General features: G+C 40.5%; 1 protein-coding gene across 4 annotated transcripts in view; it reads left to right on the top strand.

Annotated features, from left to right (window-relative positions):
• Window positions 1–14,241, top strand: part of Nlrp9 (NLR family pyrin domain containing 9) — a 40,171-nt gene extending 25,930 nt beyond the window's left edge. For all 4 annotated transcript variants that reach the window (XM_040734157.1, XM_040734155.1, XM_040734156.1 and 1 more), the window contains 4 exons: window positions 798–968; window positions 2,512–2,682; window positions 4,408–4,578; window positions 12,929–14,241. In XM_040734157.1, the coding sequence (XP_040590091.1) occupies window positions 798–968; window positions 2,512–2,682; window positions 4,408–4,578; window positions 12,929–13,076 (661 nt within the window). In that variant the 3' untranslated portion in view covers window positions 13,077–14,241. The remainder of the gene's footprint in view (window positions 1–797; window positions 969–2,511; window positions 2,683–4,407; window positions 4,579–12,928) is intronic.
• The last annotated feature ends 1,512 nt before the right edge of the window (window positions 14,242–15,753 follow it).

Raw genomic sequence — 15,753 nt, 5'->3', positions numbered from 1 at the left:
TCAAGTCTTTCAAGCATACAGATGACAGGATTATGAACTATATTTCAAATAAAATAATGGAAATGGGGTGGAGTAAGAGATAAGTGAGTAAAAACTTGTCAATCTTGTATGATGACCTGAGTTTCATTCCCAGAGCCCATGTGAAAAAGCCAGGTATGGTAACACACTGAAGATCTGGAGACAGTAGGATCCCCAGGGCTCACTAGACTACAGCCAAGACTAACAAATAAGTTAGAGGCAACTGAGAAACCCTGTCTCAAAGTATGTGGGTGGTGATCCATCGGGTGACATCTGAGCTTTTCCTCTGACATCACCTGCATGGGCACCTGTACTGAGATATATACACACTCACACAGAGAACAAAAAGAAATTAATGGAAGATATTCCATGAGGGCAGGAGTCTGCAAGATGTTGAGTTTCTCATATAAGTGGAAGAACTTGTTAATTGTTTTGCAAATAAGTTGACAAATCAGTTTTAATAGCATCTCTGTTGATGTATAACCTCAGGTTTTCAAAACTTTCCTTTGAAAATGTTTCCATCATGTGTGTGTGTATATGTAATCACACACATATGGAGGACAGAAAACAACATATGGGGTTGCTTATTTACTTCCATCATGAGGAATTGAACTAGGGTACTCAGACTTGATGCCCAGGGCTTTTGCCTGTGAAGCCTTCCCAGAAACCCATTCAATGTTTTCATGCAAAGTGGAAATTCAGTATAGGGAGAACATTATTTTGCAGAGGCATGTAATGTGAGAATAAGTGAGCTGCTGGTGTGGACTCCTCTTTTGCAGGTTGTCATACTGCTGTTTCACCTTCATTGCCTGTGGCCATCTCTATGAAGCCCTTTTACACAACAAATACCTCTCTCTGCTTGACTTGAGCTCAAATTTCCTGGAAGATACTGGAGTGAACATTCTCTGTGAAGCTTTGAAAGACCCACGATGTAACCTGCGGGAGTTATGGTAGGGCTATGTTCTCATCCATTGCTGGAGATGTGGTTACTGATGTTGGTGATCAGTAGGAAGGAGGGTAGAATTATCTGAATGTCAGTGTCCCCTGAGAGTGTGTTGACGCTTATCACCCATGATGAATATCTTAAGACATGGAGCCCTTGGTGATTGGGTCATGAAGGTGACTTCCCAGGAGTGGAATTACTACCCTGATGAAGGGAGTCCCAGAGGCTACAGGCATCCTTGGAGAGTAAAATTCACCCATGCTTGAGAAACACTAATACACATGCATATTATACCTGCATAAATCATACATATATATAAATCCATCAATCATGAACCTATGCATATATGCTTACGTATTCATTAACATATCTATCTGCCTATCCTATAACCTCCCACCTATTATCTGTCATCTATGAATTTAACATCTTTCCATTTTCTCCCATCTAAAGTTTTATTGTCTTTACTTACATATTATACATCTCCTCCTATAATAATCTGCATATCACCTATCCATTATCAGTGTAAACATATTATATTCATTATTGTATGTTCACTATACATCTAACATGTACCTGACTAATGTCAATATTTAACATCTATGCATGCATCAACTTCACATTCTCCCTCACCTATCTTCCTGCTCTGCCCCAACCTATCTCTTAACCATTATTGTAAGTGGCATGGGGAACCATGAACTTGTGGCTTAGGGAGGAGTTGAGGACATGTTATGTAAAATACTGGCAGAAGTTCGCCACATGATAACATCTGCACAAAAATCTGAAATCAGGGATAAGGTAGCGCCACTTATCAGGACATCTGTAATTTCACCAGTGGGGGAGTGAAAATAGAAACAGTAGATGCAGCGATCGAGGTAAGATTACAGTGAGCCAGCATGGAGCAGAGTACAGCAGATGGAGAAGCATCCTCAATATTTCAGAAGTCTTGGGCATTTCTGGTTCATACAAATAAGTGGAAATACACCAAGCCATTAAGATGGAATCGTGTGGCCTAGGGATGAAGGTCAGTTGGTAGAATGCTGACTTAGCATATGCAGAGCCCTGAGACTGAGTCTCCGCAGGGCTTTTAAAAAGGGTGTGACAACTAATAACCTATGATCTCTGCACTTGGAGGTAGATGTAGGAGGGTCAGAAGCTCAAGGTCATCCTCAGCTATGCAAGGATTCTCGTGCCAGACTAGGACATGAGACCCTGTATCAAAAATGGAAGATGGTCAAGGAATGGCTGCTGAGAGGGAAAATGGATCTCCTACACAGAGAAGCTGTAGAGGGTTATACAACCACTGGACATATGGCACATACAAGCAAATCTAAATGAACTTAGGTTACATATTCATGCAGAAGTATGTATGCATGTGTCCACATGCACGTATATATGCATGCATATATATGTATATATATAAAGCAATTCTGGGAAATTGGGAGGAACTGGAATTGAAGGCTCATATGAACTTCTAACAGATTAATAATAATTCAAAACAAAAGGATTGGGTCTCATAATAAATCAGTATGTTTGCATGCATGTTTTCCCAGGTTGTCTGGTTGCTATCTGACTTCAGACTGCTGTAAGGCGATTTCTGCTGTCCTTTCGTGCAATCAAAATCTAAAGACACTGAAACTGGGCAGCAATAACATACAAGACACAGGCATCAAACAGTTATGTGAAGCTCTGAGGAACCCTGGATGTAAATTGCAGTGTCTTGGGTGAGTTACTACTTTCACAGCGGGAAAGGTTCACGAATCAATGAGGAAAACATGGGGGGTTAATAGGTGTCGTGGTTTCTAAAAAAACGGTCCCCAAAGGGAGTGGCACCATTAGGATGGGTGGTCTTATTGTAGTAGGTGTGGTACTGTTGGAGGAAGTGTCACTGGGGAGGTGGGTTTTGAGGTCTCGTATGTTCAAGCCACATCTAGTGTGTTCAGACCACTTCCTTTGGCCTGTGGGTCAAGATGTAAAAGCCCTCAGCTGCTTCTCCAGCTGCTTCTGCCTGCCTGCATGCCACCATGCCTCGCTGTGACAGTGACAGACTGAACCTCTGAGCTGAACGAAAGCCACACAACTGGATGTTTTTCTGTCATAAGAATTACTGTGCCATGGTGTCTCTTCACGGCAATAGAAACCCCAATAAGACAATGGGATTAAGGAGAACTCCACCTAGCCACATTATTTCCTCATTAATAGAAAAATATTAATGCGCAGGTCTTGAACAGACAACAGTTGCTGTGGGTTTGAGAATAATGGCTCTTTCATGTTTCTTTCCACCACATTATCTGGTTCTTCTAGTCTTTCTGTGATGTTTCTGGGTCTTGGGTGAAGGGGTGATATAGATGTTCCGTTTGAGGCTGAGACGTTTGTAGTCACTATCGGAATATTGACCAGTCCATTGCAAAAGGATGCTTCTCTAATGAGGGTTGAGGACTGAGATAACATAGGGTTAATGCTACTCATTTAGAACAATGGTTCTCAGGCTGAGGGTCATGACCTCTTTGGGGGTCAAATGACCCTTTCACAGGGGTCGCCTAAGACCATCAGAAAACACAGATATTTCTATCATGATTCTTACAATCAGAAAAACTACAGTTATAAAATAGCAATAAAAATAATTTTGTGATTGAGGGGTCACCACAATATGAGGACCTATATTAAATGGTCACAGTAGTAAGAAAGTTAAGAACCACTGATTTAGAAGGTAGATTCGTTATGTCCACTAAGCAAAGCAGTAGTAATGAGTTCTCCCTTAGGTCCTATGACTTGCCCAGTCACAGGATGTTCAGCAATTTACAGTGCCTGGCATGAGGCAAGCCAGGGAAAATCAGAGAATGGAAGACAGAGGCTCTGCAGAAACCCTAGCCCTAACTGAGCAGCTATCTGCAGTTCATGGCTGCTGGGGAAATGAGAGTCAGTTTTATTCAGAGCGGTTGGCCTGGTTACCTGTGCCTCAGTGGACTGTCCTAAACTCAAGTACCTAAGGCAATGATATTTGAACTTAGTACAGTGACCTCTATCCATAAGACAATTTTGGTTGCTCCTTCAGAACTATAAATTTGCCACTGTTATGAATCACAATGTACATATCTGATGTGCAGATGTCTGACATAGGACCCCTGTGAAAGGGTCAGTTGACCCCAAAGGGGATGGTAACCTACAGGTTGAGCATCACTAACTTAGTGGGTTTCAAAGATTATGAAGTTGCTTGGGGTATGAATAAGGAGCCCTGGGAGGAAGTGTTCGTAGTAGACAGGCATAATTAAGATACATTGTACACATTCATGAAATTCTCAAATAACCATAAATACTTTTCCATGGGACCTGGACTTGTTTAGTGTTTCTGCTTACTGTTGACATTTGGAGCTACGGATCTCTTTGCTCTGAAGGCTGGAACTGTGACCAATTACTACACCTCTTTTCTGGTATTTCCCCTGCCACAGGTTGGACATGTGTGAATTTACCACTGACTCTTGTGCAGACCTAGCCTTGGCTCTCACCACATGCAAAACACTGACCGTCCTGAGCCTGGACTGGATGACCTTGGGCCACAATGGTCTGGAGCTCCTGTGTGAGGCTTTGAATCACAGAGCCTGTAACTTGAAGGTGCTGGGGTGAGTACTCATTGTCTCCCAGGATTGGGAGTGACTTCAGAGCAAGCTCTTATGTGATGGTTTTCTCAAGCTCAGTCCCATTAACCCTGAGTGGGAGAGTTCTGTTGTGAAAGGACCACCTTTGTGCTGTAGGACATTGAAGACCATCCATGGATTTATATCCACTCTTGAGTGCCACCTGCTGATGGTGATTATCCAAACATCATCAGACAACTTTTAAAAACACTTGGCTTTTTAAAAATATTATTCAGCTCTGAAGAAAATAAAATCATAATATTTTCAGAAGCATAGCAAAAAGAGTCACCTAATCTCACAATGGGAAAAAAGCACATGTTCACACAAATACACTGATCCTAGTCTATAACACACACACACACACACACACACACACACACACACACAAATGTAATATATGGGTATCATATGACATTTAGAAAAAACAAGAGAAGGCAATAAAAAGTTAAAAATTGTTTAAGTATCAGTTCACATACACAGCATACTTTGTGTAAGTCATTTAAATGGCCTCTCAAGGAAAAACACATTTTCAATACCAAACTAATCTTAGTTTTTGCATATTGTTTTCTGAAAAAAAAACGTAATTTTATGCATGACACGGCTGCCCATTGCCTGCAAAGACCAGAAGAGTGCATCAGATCCCTTGTGATGGAGTTACAATGGCTCTGTGCCAGCATGTGAGTTTTTATAACTGAATGCTAGACATCTAAATAAGCTCCCAGTGCTCTTGACCACTGAGCCACCTCTCTAGCCCAGAAGTTAATTTTAATAATATTTTTTATTTATTGTTTGAAATGTTCATATATATATAATGTTTTGATTATATTCCAACCTCCACTAACAAACAATAACCCCCAATACCCTCAAATCACAATTACTAACACCCTGACTCTAACTCCTATTGACGATATACCTATGGGTATGGGGTCATCCATTGGGGCATGGGCAACCTACCAACAGCCAAATCTTTTCTTTTATTTTTTATTTAAATTAGAAACAAGCTTGCTTCATATGTCAATCCCAGCTACCTCTCACTCCCATCTTCCCCTGCCCCCACCAAACCCCCCAACGCTCCACCCAGTCTCCCCTCCACTCTCCAGGGAGGGTGAGGTCTTCATGGGGGTCTCTAACGTATGTCATATCATCCAGGTCAGGGCCTAGGCCCAACCCCATGTGGAATGGGCTCTCAAAGTCCGTTTGGATGCCAGGGATAAATACTGATCTATTGGCCAAGGCTCCAAAGAAAGCCAAGGTCACCTCACTGACAACCACCTTCAGGGGTTCTGGATCAGTCTCATGCTGGCCTCTCAGCTATCAGTCTGGGGTCCATGAGCTCCCCCTTGTTCAGGTCAGCTGTTTCTGTGGGTTTCACCGGTCCAGTCTTCACCCCTTTGCTCATCAATCCTCCCTCTCTGCAACTGGTTTCCAAGAGTTCAGTTCAGTGTTTAGCTGTGGGTGTCTGCCTCTGGTTCCGTCAGTCACTGGATGAAGGCTCTAAGATGGCATAAAAGGCAGTCGTCAATCTCATTATCGGGGAAGGGCATTTAAACCTCTCCAGTATTGGTTAGATTGCCAGTTGGTGTCATCGTCAAAAATCTCTGGAAATAGTACTAGTGCCAGATCTCTCTTTAAACCTATAATAGCTCCCTCTATTATGGTATCTCTCATCCTGCTCTCCTCTATTCTTTCCCCAGCTCAACCTTCCTAATCCCACATGTCCTCCTCTCCCCACCTTTTCTACCCCTCTTTCTCTCAGCTCCCTCTCCCCTCCCCCAATGCCCCCAATCCCCTCAAGAGATCCTGTCCTATTCTCCTTCTCTGGGGTACCATGCATATCTCTCTTAGGGTCCTCCCTGTTTTCCAGATTCTCTGGCAGTAGGGTTGTATGCTGGCACTCCCATGATCCATGTCTAAAATCCATTTATGAGTGAGTACATACCATGTTTGTCTTTTTGTGAATGGGTTGCCTAACTCAGAATGGTTTCTTCCAGTGCCATCCATTTGCCTGCAAATTTCAAGATTCCATTGTGGGTTTTTTCCTCTGAGTAGTACTCCATTGTGTAAATGTACCTCATTTTCTCTATTCATTCTTGAGTTGAGGGGTATCTAGGTTGCTTCCAGGTTCTGGCTATTACAAATAATGCTACTATGAACATAGTGGAATAGATATCCTTGTTGTATGAATGTGTATCTTTTGAGTGGAATTGCTGGATCTTGTGGTAGACTGATTCCCATTTTCCTGAGGAATCTCCATACTGATTTCCAAAGTGGCTGTACAAGTTGGCACTCCCACCAGCAGTGGAGGAGTGTTCCCCTCTCTCCACATCCTCTCCAGCATAAACTATCAGTGGTGGGTTTTTTTGTATTTTAACCATTCTGACAGGAGTGAGGTGGTATCTCAGAGATGTTTTGATTTGCATTTCCCTGATGGATAAGGATGTTGAGCACTTTCTCATGTGTCTCTTAGCCATTTTAGACTCCCCTATTGAGAATGCTCTATTTAGTTCTGTACACCATTTTTTAACTGGATCCTTTGGTATTTGGAGACTTGCTCCTTGAGTTCTTTTTAATATTGGATATCAGTCCTCTGTCAGATGTGGGATTAGTGAATGCCTTTTCACATTCTGTGTGATGCCTTTCTGTAATATTGATTGTGTACATTGCCTTACAGAAGCTTCTCAGTTTCAGGAGGTCCCATTTCTTCAATTGTCAATTTCAATGTCTGTACTACTGGTGTTATGTTCAGGAAGCTGTCTCCTATACCAATTCACTGAAGAGTACCTCCCACTTTCTCTTCTAAGCGGTTCAATGTGGCTGGATTTATGCTGAGGTCTTTGATCCGACTTAAGTTTTGTGAATAGCAATAGACATGGGTCCATCTGCAGTCTTCTGCATGCCCATATCCAGTTATGCCAGCACCATTTATTAAAGATGCTTTTTCCCATTGTATAATTTTAGCTTCTTTGTCAAAAATCAGGTGTTCATAGGTTTGTGGATTAATCTCAGGGTGTTCAATTCAATTCCATTGGTCTACCTGTCTATTTTTGTGCCAATACCAAGCTGTTTTCAGGACTGAAACTCTATAATAGAGCTTGAAGTCAGGAATGGTGATGCCTCCAGACGTTGCTTTGTTGAGCAGGGTTTTCTTGGCTATCCTGGGTTTTTTGTTTTACTGTATAAAATTGAGAATTGTTCTTTCAAGGTCTGTGAAGAAATGTGCTGGGATTTTAATGGGGATTGCATTGAGTCTGTAGATTGCTTTTGGCAGGATTGCCATTTTCACTATATTGATCCTACCTATCCAAGAGCATAGGAGATCTTTCCATTTTCTGGTGTCTAATTTCTTTCTTTAAAGACTCAAAGTTCTTGTCATACAGGTCTTTCACTTGTTTGGTTAGCATTACCCCAAGGTATTTTATGTTGTTTGTGGCAATTGTAAAGGGTGATGCTTCTCTGATTTCTTTCTCAGCCCATTTATCATCTGTATATAGTAGGGCTACTGATTTTCTTGAGTTGATCTTATATCCTGCCACTTTGCTGAAGGTGTTTATCAGCTGTAAGGGTTCCCTGGTAGAGGTTTTTGGGTCACTTATGTAAACTATCATATCATCTGCAAATAGTGAAAGTTTGGCCTCTTCCTTTCAGACTTGTATCCCCTTGATCCCCTTTTGTTGTCTTATTGCTCTAGCTAGAACTTCAAGTACAATACTGAAGAGGTATGGGGAGAGGGGACAGTCTTATCTTGTTTCTGATTTTAGAGGAATTGCCTTGAGTTTTTCTCCATTCAGTTTGATGTTGGCTGTTGGTTTGCTGTATATACCTTTTATTATGTTTAGGTATGTCCCTGTTATCACAGATCTCTACAAGACCTTTATCATGAATGGGTGTTGGACATTGTCAAAGGCTTTTTCAGCATCTAGTGAGATGACCATGTGATTTTTGTTTCTCAGCTTGTTTATATGGTGGATTACATTGATGGATTTTCATATGTTGAATCATCCCTGCATCCCTGGGATGAAACCTACTTGATCGTGGTGAATGATTGTTTTGATGTGTTCTTGGATCCGATTAGCCAGTATTTTATTGAGTATTTTTGCATCGATGTTCATGAGGGATATTGGTCTGTAGTTCTTTCTCAGTTGTGTTTTTGTGTGGCGTGGGTACTAAGGTAATTGTAGCCCAAACCCAAAAAGAGTTTGTCATTGAACCTCCTGCATCTATTGTGTGAAACAATTTGAGGAGTATTGGAATTAGCTCTTCCTTGAATCTCTGGTAGAATTCTGCACTGAAGCCATCTGAGCCAGGGCTTTTTTGGTTGGGACACTTTTGATGACTGCTTCAATTTCATTAGAGGTTATGGATCTGTTTAGGTTGCTTATCTATCTTACTTATTTAAATTAAAATGGATTTAATTTTGGTCAGGGATATCTATAGAGGAAATTGTCCATTTCCTTTAAATTTTCCAATTTTGTGGAATACAGGTTTTCAAAGTATGACCAAAAGATTGTCTGGATTTCCACTGTGTCTATTGCTATGTCCCCCTTTTCATTCCTGGTTTTGTTAATTAGCATGTTCTCTCTCTGCCTTTTGGTAAGTTTGGATAAAGGTTTGTCTACCTTGTTGATTTTCTTGAAAAACAACTCTTTGTTACATTGATACTTTGTATTGCTTTCTTTGTTTCAACTTTATTGATTTCAACCCTCAATTTGATTATTTCCTGGCATCTACTCCTCCAGGGTGAGTTTGCCTCCTTTTGGTCTAGAGCTTTCAGTTGTGCTGTTAATTCTCTAGTGTAACTATTCTCCAGTTTCTTCATATTAGCACTTAGTGCTGTATACTTTCTTCTTAGTACTGCTTTCAAAGTGTCCCATAAGTTTGGATATGTTGTGTCTTCATTTTCATTGAATTCTAGGAAGTCTTTAACTTCTTTCTTCCTTGACCCAGGAATGGTACCAACGCGTGTTCAATTTCCATGAGTTTGTAGGGTTTCTACAATTTGAGTTGTTGTTGAATTCTAACTTTGAAGTATGGTGGTCTGATAAGATGCAGGGTTTTTTTCCAGTTTTTTGCACCTGTTGAGGTTTGCTATGTTGTCAAGTATGTGGTCAGTTTCAGAGAAGGGCCCATGTGGTGCTGAGAAGAAGGTATATTCTTTTGTATTTGGACGAAATGTTCTATAGATGTCTGTTAAACCCCAATTGGGTCATTACTTCTATTAGACCCTTTGCTTCTTAAGTTTCTGTCTGGTGGTCCTATCTAGTGGTGAGAGTGGGGTATTGAAGTCTCCCACTCTGTGTGAGGTGGTATATGTGATTTGAGTTTTAGTAATGTTTATTTTACATATGTGGTGCCTTTGTATTTGGAGCATAGATGTTCAGAATTGAGACTTCATCTTAATGGATTTTTCCTGTGATATATATGAAATGACCTTCTTCATCTCTGTTAATTGATTTTATCTTGAAGTCTAATTTGATTGATACTAGGATAACTATACAAGCTTATTTCTTGGGTCCATTTGATTGGAAAATCTGATCCCAACCCTATACTCTGAGGTAATGTCTGTCTTTGAAGTTGAGGTATATTTCTTGTATGCAGCAGAAGGATGGGCTCTGCCTTAATATCCATTCTATTAGCCTGTTTCTTTTTATAGGCAAATTAAGACTATTAATATTCAGGGAGATTAAGAACCATTGAGTGTTACTTCTTGTTTCTTTTTTATTTGGTGGTGGTGGTATTATTGTTCATAGATTTACCCCACTTTTTCTTTTGGCTTTTGATTAAGTTGGATTATCGATTGACTATGGGTTTTTTGTTTGTTTGTTAGGCTTTCTCTGTATTGCTTTGGAGGTTGTCCTAGAACATGCTTTGTATACCAGGCTGACCTTAAACTCACAGAGATCCGCCTGTCTCTGCCTCCCTAGTACTGGGATTAAAGGCATGTGCCACCAATGCCTGGCTCGACTATGTTTTTGTGAGGGGAGTTACGTTCCTTAGGTTGAAGTCTTCCTTCCAGTATTTTCTGTAGGGCTGGGTTAGTGGATATGTATTGTTTAAATCTGGTTTTGTTACAGAATATCTTGTTTTCTCCATCTATAGTGATTGAGAGCTTTGCCAGGTATAGTAGTCTGGGCTGGCATCCATGGTCTCTTAGTGTTGGTAGAATATCTATCCAGGACCTTCTGGCTTTCAGAGTTTCCATGGAGAAGTCAGGTGTAATTCTGATAGGTTTGCTTTTATATGTTACTTGGCCTTTTTTCTTTGCTGCTCTTAATATTCTTTTTTATTCTGTATGTTTGGGATTTTTATTATTATGTGTCGAAGGGACTTTTTTGTGGTCCACTCTATTTTGTGTTCTGTAGGCTTCTTGTACTTTCATTGCCTTGTCTTTCTTTAGGCTAGGAATGTTTTCTTCTATGATTTTGTTGAATATGTTTTCTGTCCCTTTGAGTTGGGTTTCTTTACCTTCTTCTACACCTATTATTCTTAGATTTGGCCTTTTCACGGTGTCCCATATTTCCTGGATATTTTGTATTAGAGATTTTTTGGACTTTAGATTTTCTTTGGCCAATGAATCTATTTCTCCTAGCAAATATTCAGCGCCTGAGATTCTCTCTTCTAACCCCTGTATTCTGTTGGTTATGCTTGCATCTGTAGTTCCTGATCACTTACTCAACTTTTCTAATTCTAGCATTCATTCAGACTGTGTTTTCATTGTTTCTATTTCAGCTTTCAAATCTTGCACTGTGTGAATTGTTTTTTGTAATTTTTGTTTGTCTATTCTTCCATTTCTTTAAAGCATTTTCTCATTTCTTCTTTTAGGGTCTCTATCATCTTCATGAAGTTGTTTTTAAGGTTTATCTCTTCTGCTTTATCTGTATTGTGATGTTCAGATCTTGCTGGTATAGAGTCCCTAGACTCTGGTAACATCAAATTGGTTTTTCTGTTGATGAATGTGTTTTTATATTGTCGTCTTCCCATCCCTTCTTTCAGTGCATACAGGTGGGGCCTCTTCCTTTCCTTCTGGTTTACGGGTTCAAGGTTCTCTTCTGATGGGTGCAAGCAGGTCCAATACTCTGATGGGTCTCACCATGGGTGCAGTCGGGTCTGAAGCACTTCCTTCCACTCGCCCTCTCTGGGATCTCCTGGCCTAGGGACTGCAGCCAAGTCGACTTGCCCCAGAGGACCAATAAACCAGGAGCCTGATGAGAGAGCCAGACTTCCCCCACCCCCACACTGGGCAGAGAGCAGAGGGCAGAGCTCCCACACACCGGCAGAGGCAGCCAAATCTTAAAAGTTATTCTCACCCATCAGCCATCAACTACTAATAGTTCTTCAGTTGGGGTTGGGTCTCAGAGTCCCTCCAACATCCATGTTGGAATTTTTAATGCAGGTCTTGTGCTGGCGACCTCAGCATCACTGAGTTGGTGTATAAAATCATCATGTCCAAAAGACAGCACTTCATAGTGCTTGTTCCCACCCACCCCCAGCTCTTAAGGTTTATCTGCCCCTTCTTCATGATAATTTTTTACAGAGTTTACAGAAGCAGACCTTAGATCTCCACTGTGGTACAGGCATCATAATTCAATCAAAAAGTGATTGGCTACTCTTACAACTACCATACCAGTATTTATTCCACTGGGGACAACTTGATCAGGCATTTTCATATATCCTGGGAAACACAATCACCCAACCAAGCACTACAACTCTACTTACAAATACTGCTTCCCACATACACTTACACACTAATATTCAGGTCCAGTCTAGATAACTTACTCCATATGTGAAGGTTGGTTAGATGATTTGAAGGAACATTCTGTGAGAAAAAAATGGTTCACACCTGTGCCCTGTTGACTTGTATTCTCTACTGGATCTATAAAGAGTAATGTACAAACAGGAATGAGATGTTGAGTGCTAGGGTGTGTGGACATAGTTTAAATTGTGGTGAGGAAGGTATGGTTGAAGCAGTATTGACATATTCATTATATAATATATATATATATATATATATTTATATATGTCCCTGCTCTCCAGAAAGGAGACTAAGGCCTTCTCTTCACACATTCCTCTCATTCATTCCTATGAAAAGGGGCCAAGAGAGGTAGTTATAGGGGTAAATAGAGGCAAACGATTGCCACTAAAATCTGGGATGGTAAAATAGTTCAGTGGTTGAAGGCACTTGTTCCCGAGCCTGACAACCTGGGGCCCACACAGTAGAGCATGGAGGATGGACTCCTATGCACTGTCCTCTGACCCTCACATGTGCACTGTAGCCTGTGCCTGTATAAACACAAATTAATCAATGTGATAAAAATAAACAGAACTTTTTTCACTCCAGATTGGACAAATCTGCATTTTGTGAGGAATCACAGATACTACTGCAAGACGTGGAAAAGAAAAATAACCTGATTATTTTGCATTATCCCTGGATCAAAGAGGAAAACAAGAAGAGGGGTGTTCGTCTGGTGTGGAACAGCAAGAATTGATCTGGAAACAATGGCTTTTCCTTCATCATATTTCTGCTCCACTCGCTGTTGCATGACTGACACTGGAAGTTGACTCCAGGGTTGTTCTCTCACAGTGTCCTGGCTACTCCCATCTTCATACTTCTCCTCACCACTTTGAAGAATTTAGATAACACACACATTTAAGAAACGCTAGCGTGTTTAAAATATGAATGATTCTTTAATGGCTGTCTCAGAGTGTTATAGATTGAAACTGAAGAGATCCTGATACTCTTTTAGTTCTGGTTGGGAGTGCTGTTTGTGACATGTCCACGCTTGGTGTCATTCTCAGTGCAACCAACATGCACCTGAACTGTAGTTCATGCTGTGACCCTGAAAAACACAATCATCAGAGTGCAGATAGTTGGGAGCATGAAGATAATACCTAGAACCTCCAAAGTTAAAATCAGGAATCCATACTTTCGAAAATGTGATCTGAAAATTCTATTTCTAAGTTCCAGGAATCAGACCTAAGATTCCAACTTTATCCCCTCAAAAAGAGTTAAAAATTCTACCTGCTCTTGAGAAGTGCAGAGTTCAAACCAAAGCACATACACTGTGTGGCTCAAATCTACCTGTGACTCCAGCTCTATGGCATCTGACATGCTCTCTAGGCTTCAAAAGCACACACAGATACACATGTACATGCAAGCATACATAATAAATATCTAAAATTTAAGGCTTTACACATTAACTGTTAATCACTATTCCATTTCCTATAAGTCACAAAAAAGTGAGTCCTTTTAGACAATATTTTAAAGTTTAATGATCTAAATCATAAGTTCTCAAGTTGTGAGACAGCCATTAAACATTCATGTTTTCAAAAATGCTTAGAGTTTATTGAATGTGTTTGTTATCTAAATATTGCAAAGTGGTAAGGAGAAGTATGAAGATGGAAAGGGTCAGGACACTGAGAGTACTTGTGGGTCAAGACCCAAAAGGGATTATATGCCATATAACCTGCTTATCAGATATTTATAAAACAACTCACAGTGGTAGCAATCTTAGTTTAAAACTAGCAATGTAATAATTTAATTGTTGGGTGCTCACAAAAATATGAACTACATTAAAGAGTTGCAGATTAGGGATGTCATGAATCACTGAGTAATTAGATTATTTTTCCTGTTATTAAAATATTTGCATCATGGATATGATTGTACCAGGTGTGTGTATGTGTCTGTGTGTACACAGAAGTACTTGGAGGTCAAAGGGCATCAGATCCTATGGAGCTGTAGTTACATGTGATTAAGAGCCACCATGTGGGTGCTAGGAATTGGACACGGGCCCCCTGCAAGAGCGATGAATACTCTTAACTTCTGAGCTATTTCTCCTGTCCTTATATTTTTTCGAGAACTAGAAATAAAATTCTTCCTAGTTCAGTTGAGCCTTCCTAGTAGACCGACTTTTCCCCACCCTAATAATTCATCTTCAACTTAATTAGTACAAGTAATGCAGTGCAGATTTCTTCCTAATCCTAATGGAATCCCTACTCTTTAATATTCTTTAAAATAGTTTTTGTGTGTGCACATGAGCAATGTTGCCTGTGGAGGCCATCAGAGGGCACTAGGTCCCTTGGAGTTGGAGTTAAAGGTAGCTGTGAGGACCGGGTGTGGGTACAGGCTGGCTCCCATCTTCTGCACGTGCCATGATGCTCTCTACTGCTCACCTGCTGCTATAACCCCACGTATTTTCAGAGTGTGTTTCTTCTAGCTATAGAGTTAAAGCTCAGGCAAGCATACACTTTTCTGTGCTGACCACCTTTAATATCAATAAATTCATCATTGTAATAGGTTAAAAGTAACAATATATTGACGTTTTTAAAAATATCTTGTTTTTAATTCAGGTTTGGAAGCTAGGTACAGTTGTCTACTCCAGACTCTATCTAGTTTTTAAAATAGTATTTTGCTATGACTTTTGTGATATAGGGCAACTTAAAGGGCTAGTATTCACATTTTTATTCCAGTGCTGTGAGGGAGAGGAAGGGTTTATTCATCAGGGAAATCTGAAGTGGAGACAATATAGGATAGATGCTTACTGGCTTGCTCCCTATGGCCTTCTCCCTATGGCTCGTTCATATTTCTTTTCTTTGTACATCCCAGAGATGCTTCCCTAAGCATGACACCACATTGAGTAGGCAGGGTCCTCCTATACTCCAATCTGAAGGGGGCATATTCTTAATTGAAATTCCCTGATCCCAGATGACTAATTTGCATACAGATGACAAAAACAACAAAAAAAACAAGCACAGATAGATTTTTTTGAAGTATGAGTAACTGAGTAGTAAACACTAAGAGTTCTTTTTTTTAAGTTCTTTAGTTCACAGTTTTGGAAATTTCAGTCTATGACTTATTGACCTGTTGCTTTTTATCATTTTTTATTTTAATTTTAAATAGCTTGTTTTACATGTCAATCCCAGTTCCCTCTCCCTCCCCTCCTCCCGCTCTCCCCTTCCCCCCCCCACCCTCCCACCCTATTGCCAAATCCTTCCACATAGGGGATATCTAGAGTCTGTCATTTCACTCTGGGTAGGGTCCAGGCACTCCCCTAAGAGTCCAGGCTGAGACAGCATCCCTCTTTGTGCTATGGGCACACGAAGACTGTTTGTATTCCAGGGATAGACACTGATCCACAGCTCAGGGACCCATAGGTTGCCCAGGCC

The sequence above is a fragment of the Mesocricetus auratus genome, unplaced genomic scaffold (genome assembly GCF_017639785.1).
Source record: "Mesocricetus auratus isolate SY011 unplaced genomic scaffold, BCM_Maur_2.0 Super-Scaffold_100037, whole genome shotgun sequence".
Lineage (NCBI taxonomy): Eukaryota > Metazoa > Chordata > Mammalia > Rodentia > Cricetidae > Mesocricetus > Mesocricetus auratus.
This window is presented reverse-complemented; position numbering and strand designations above follow the sequence as displayed.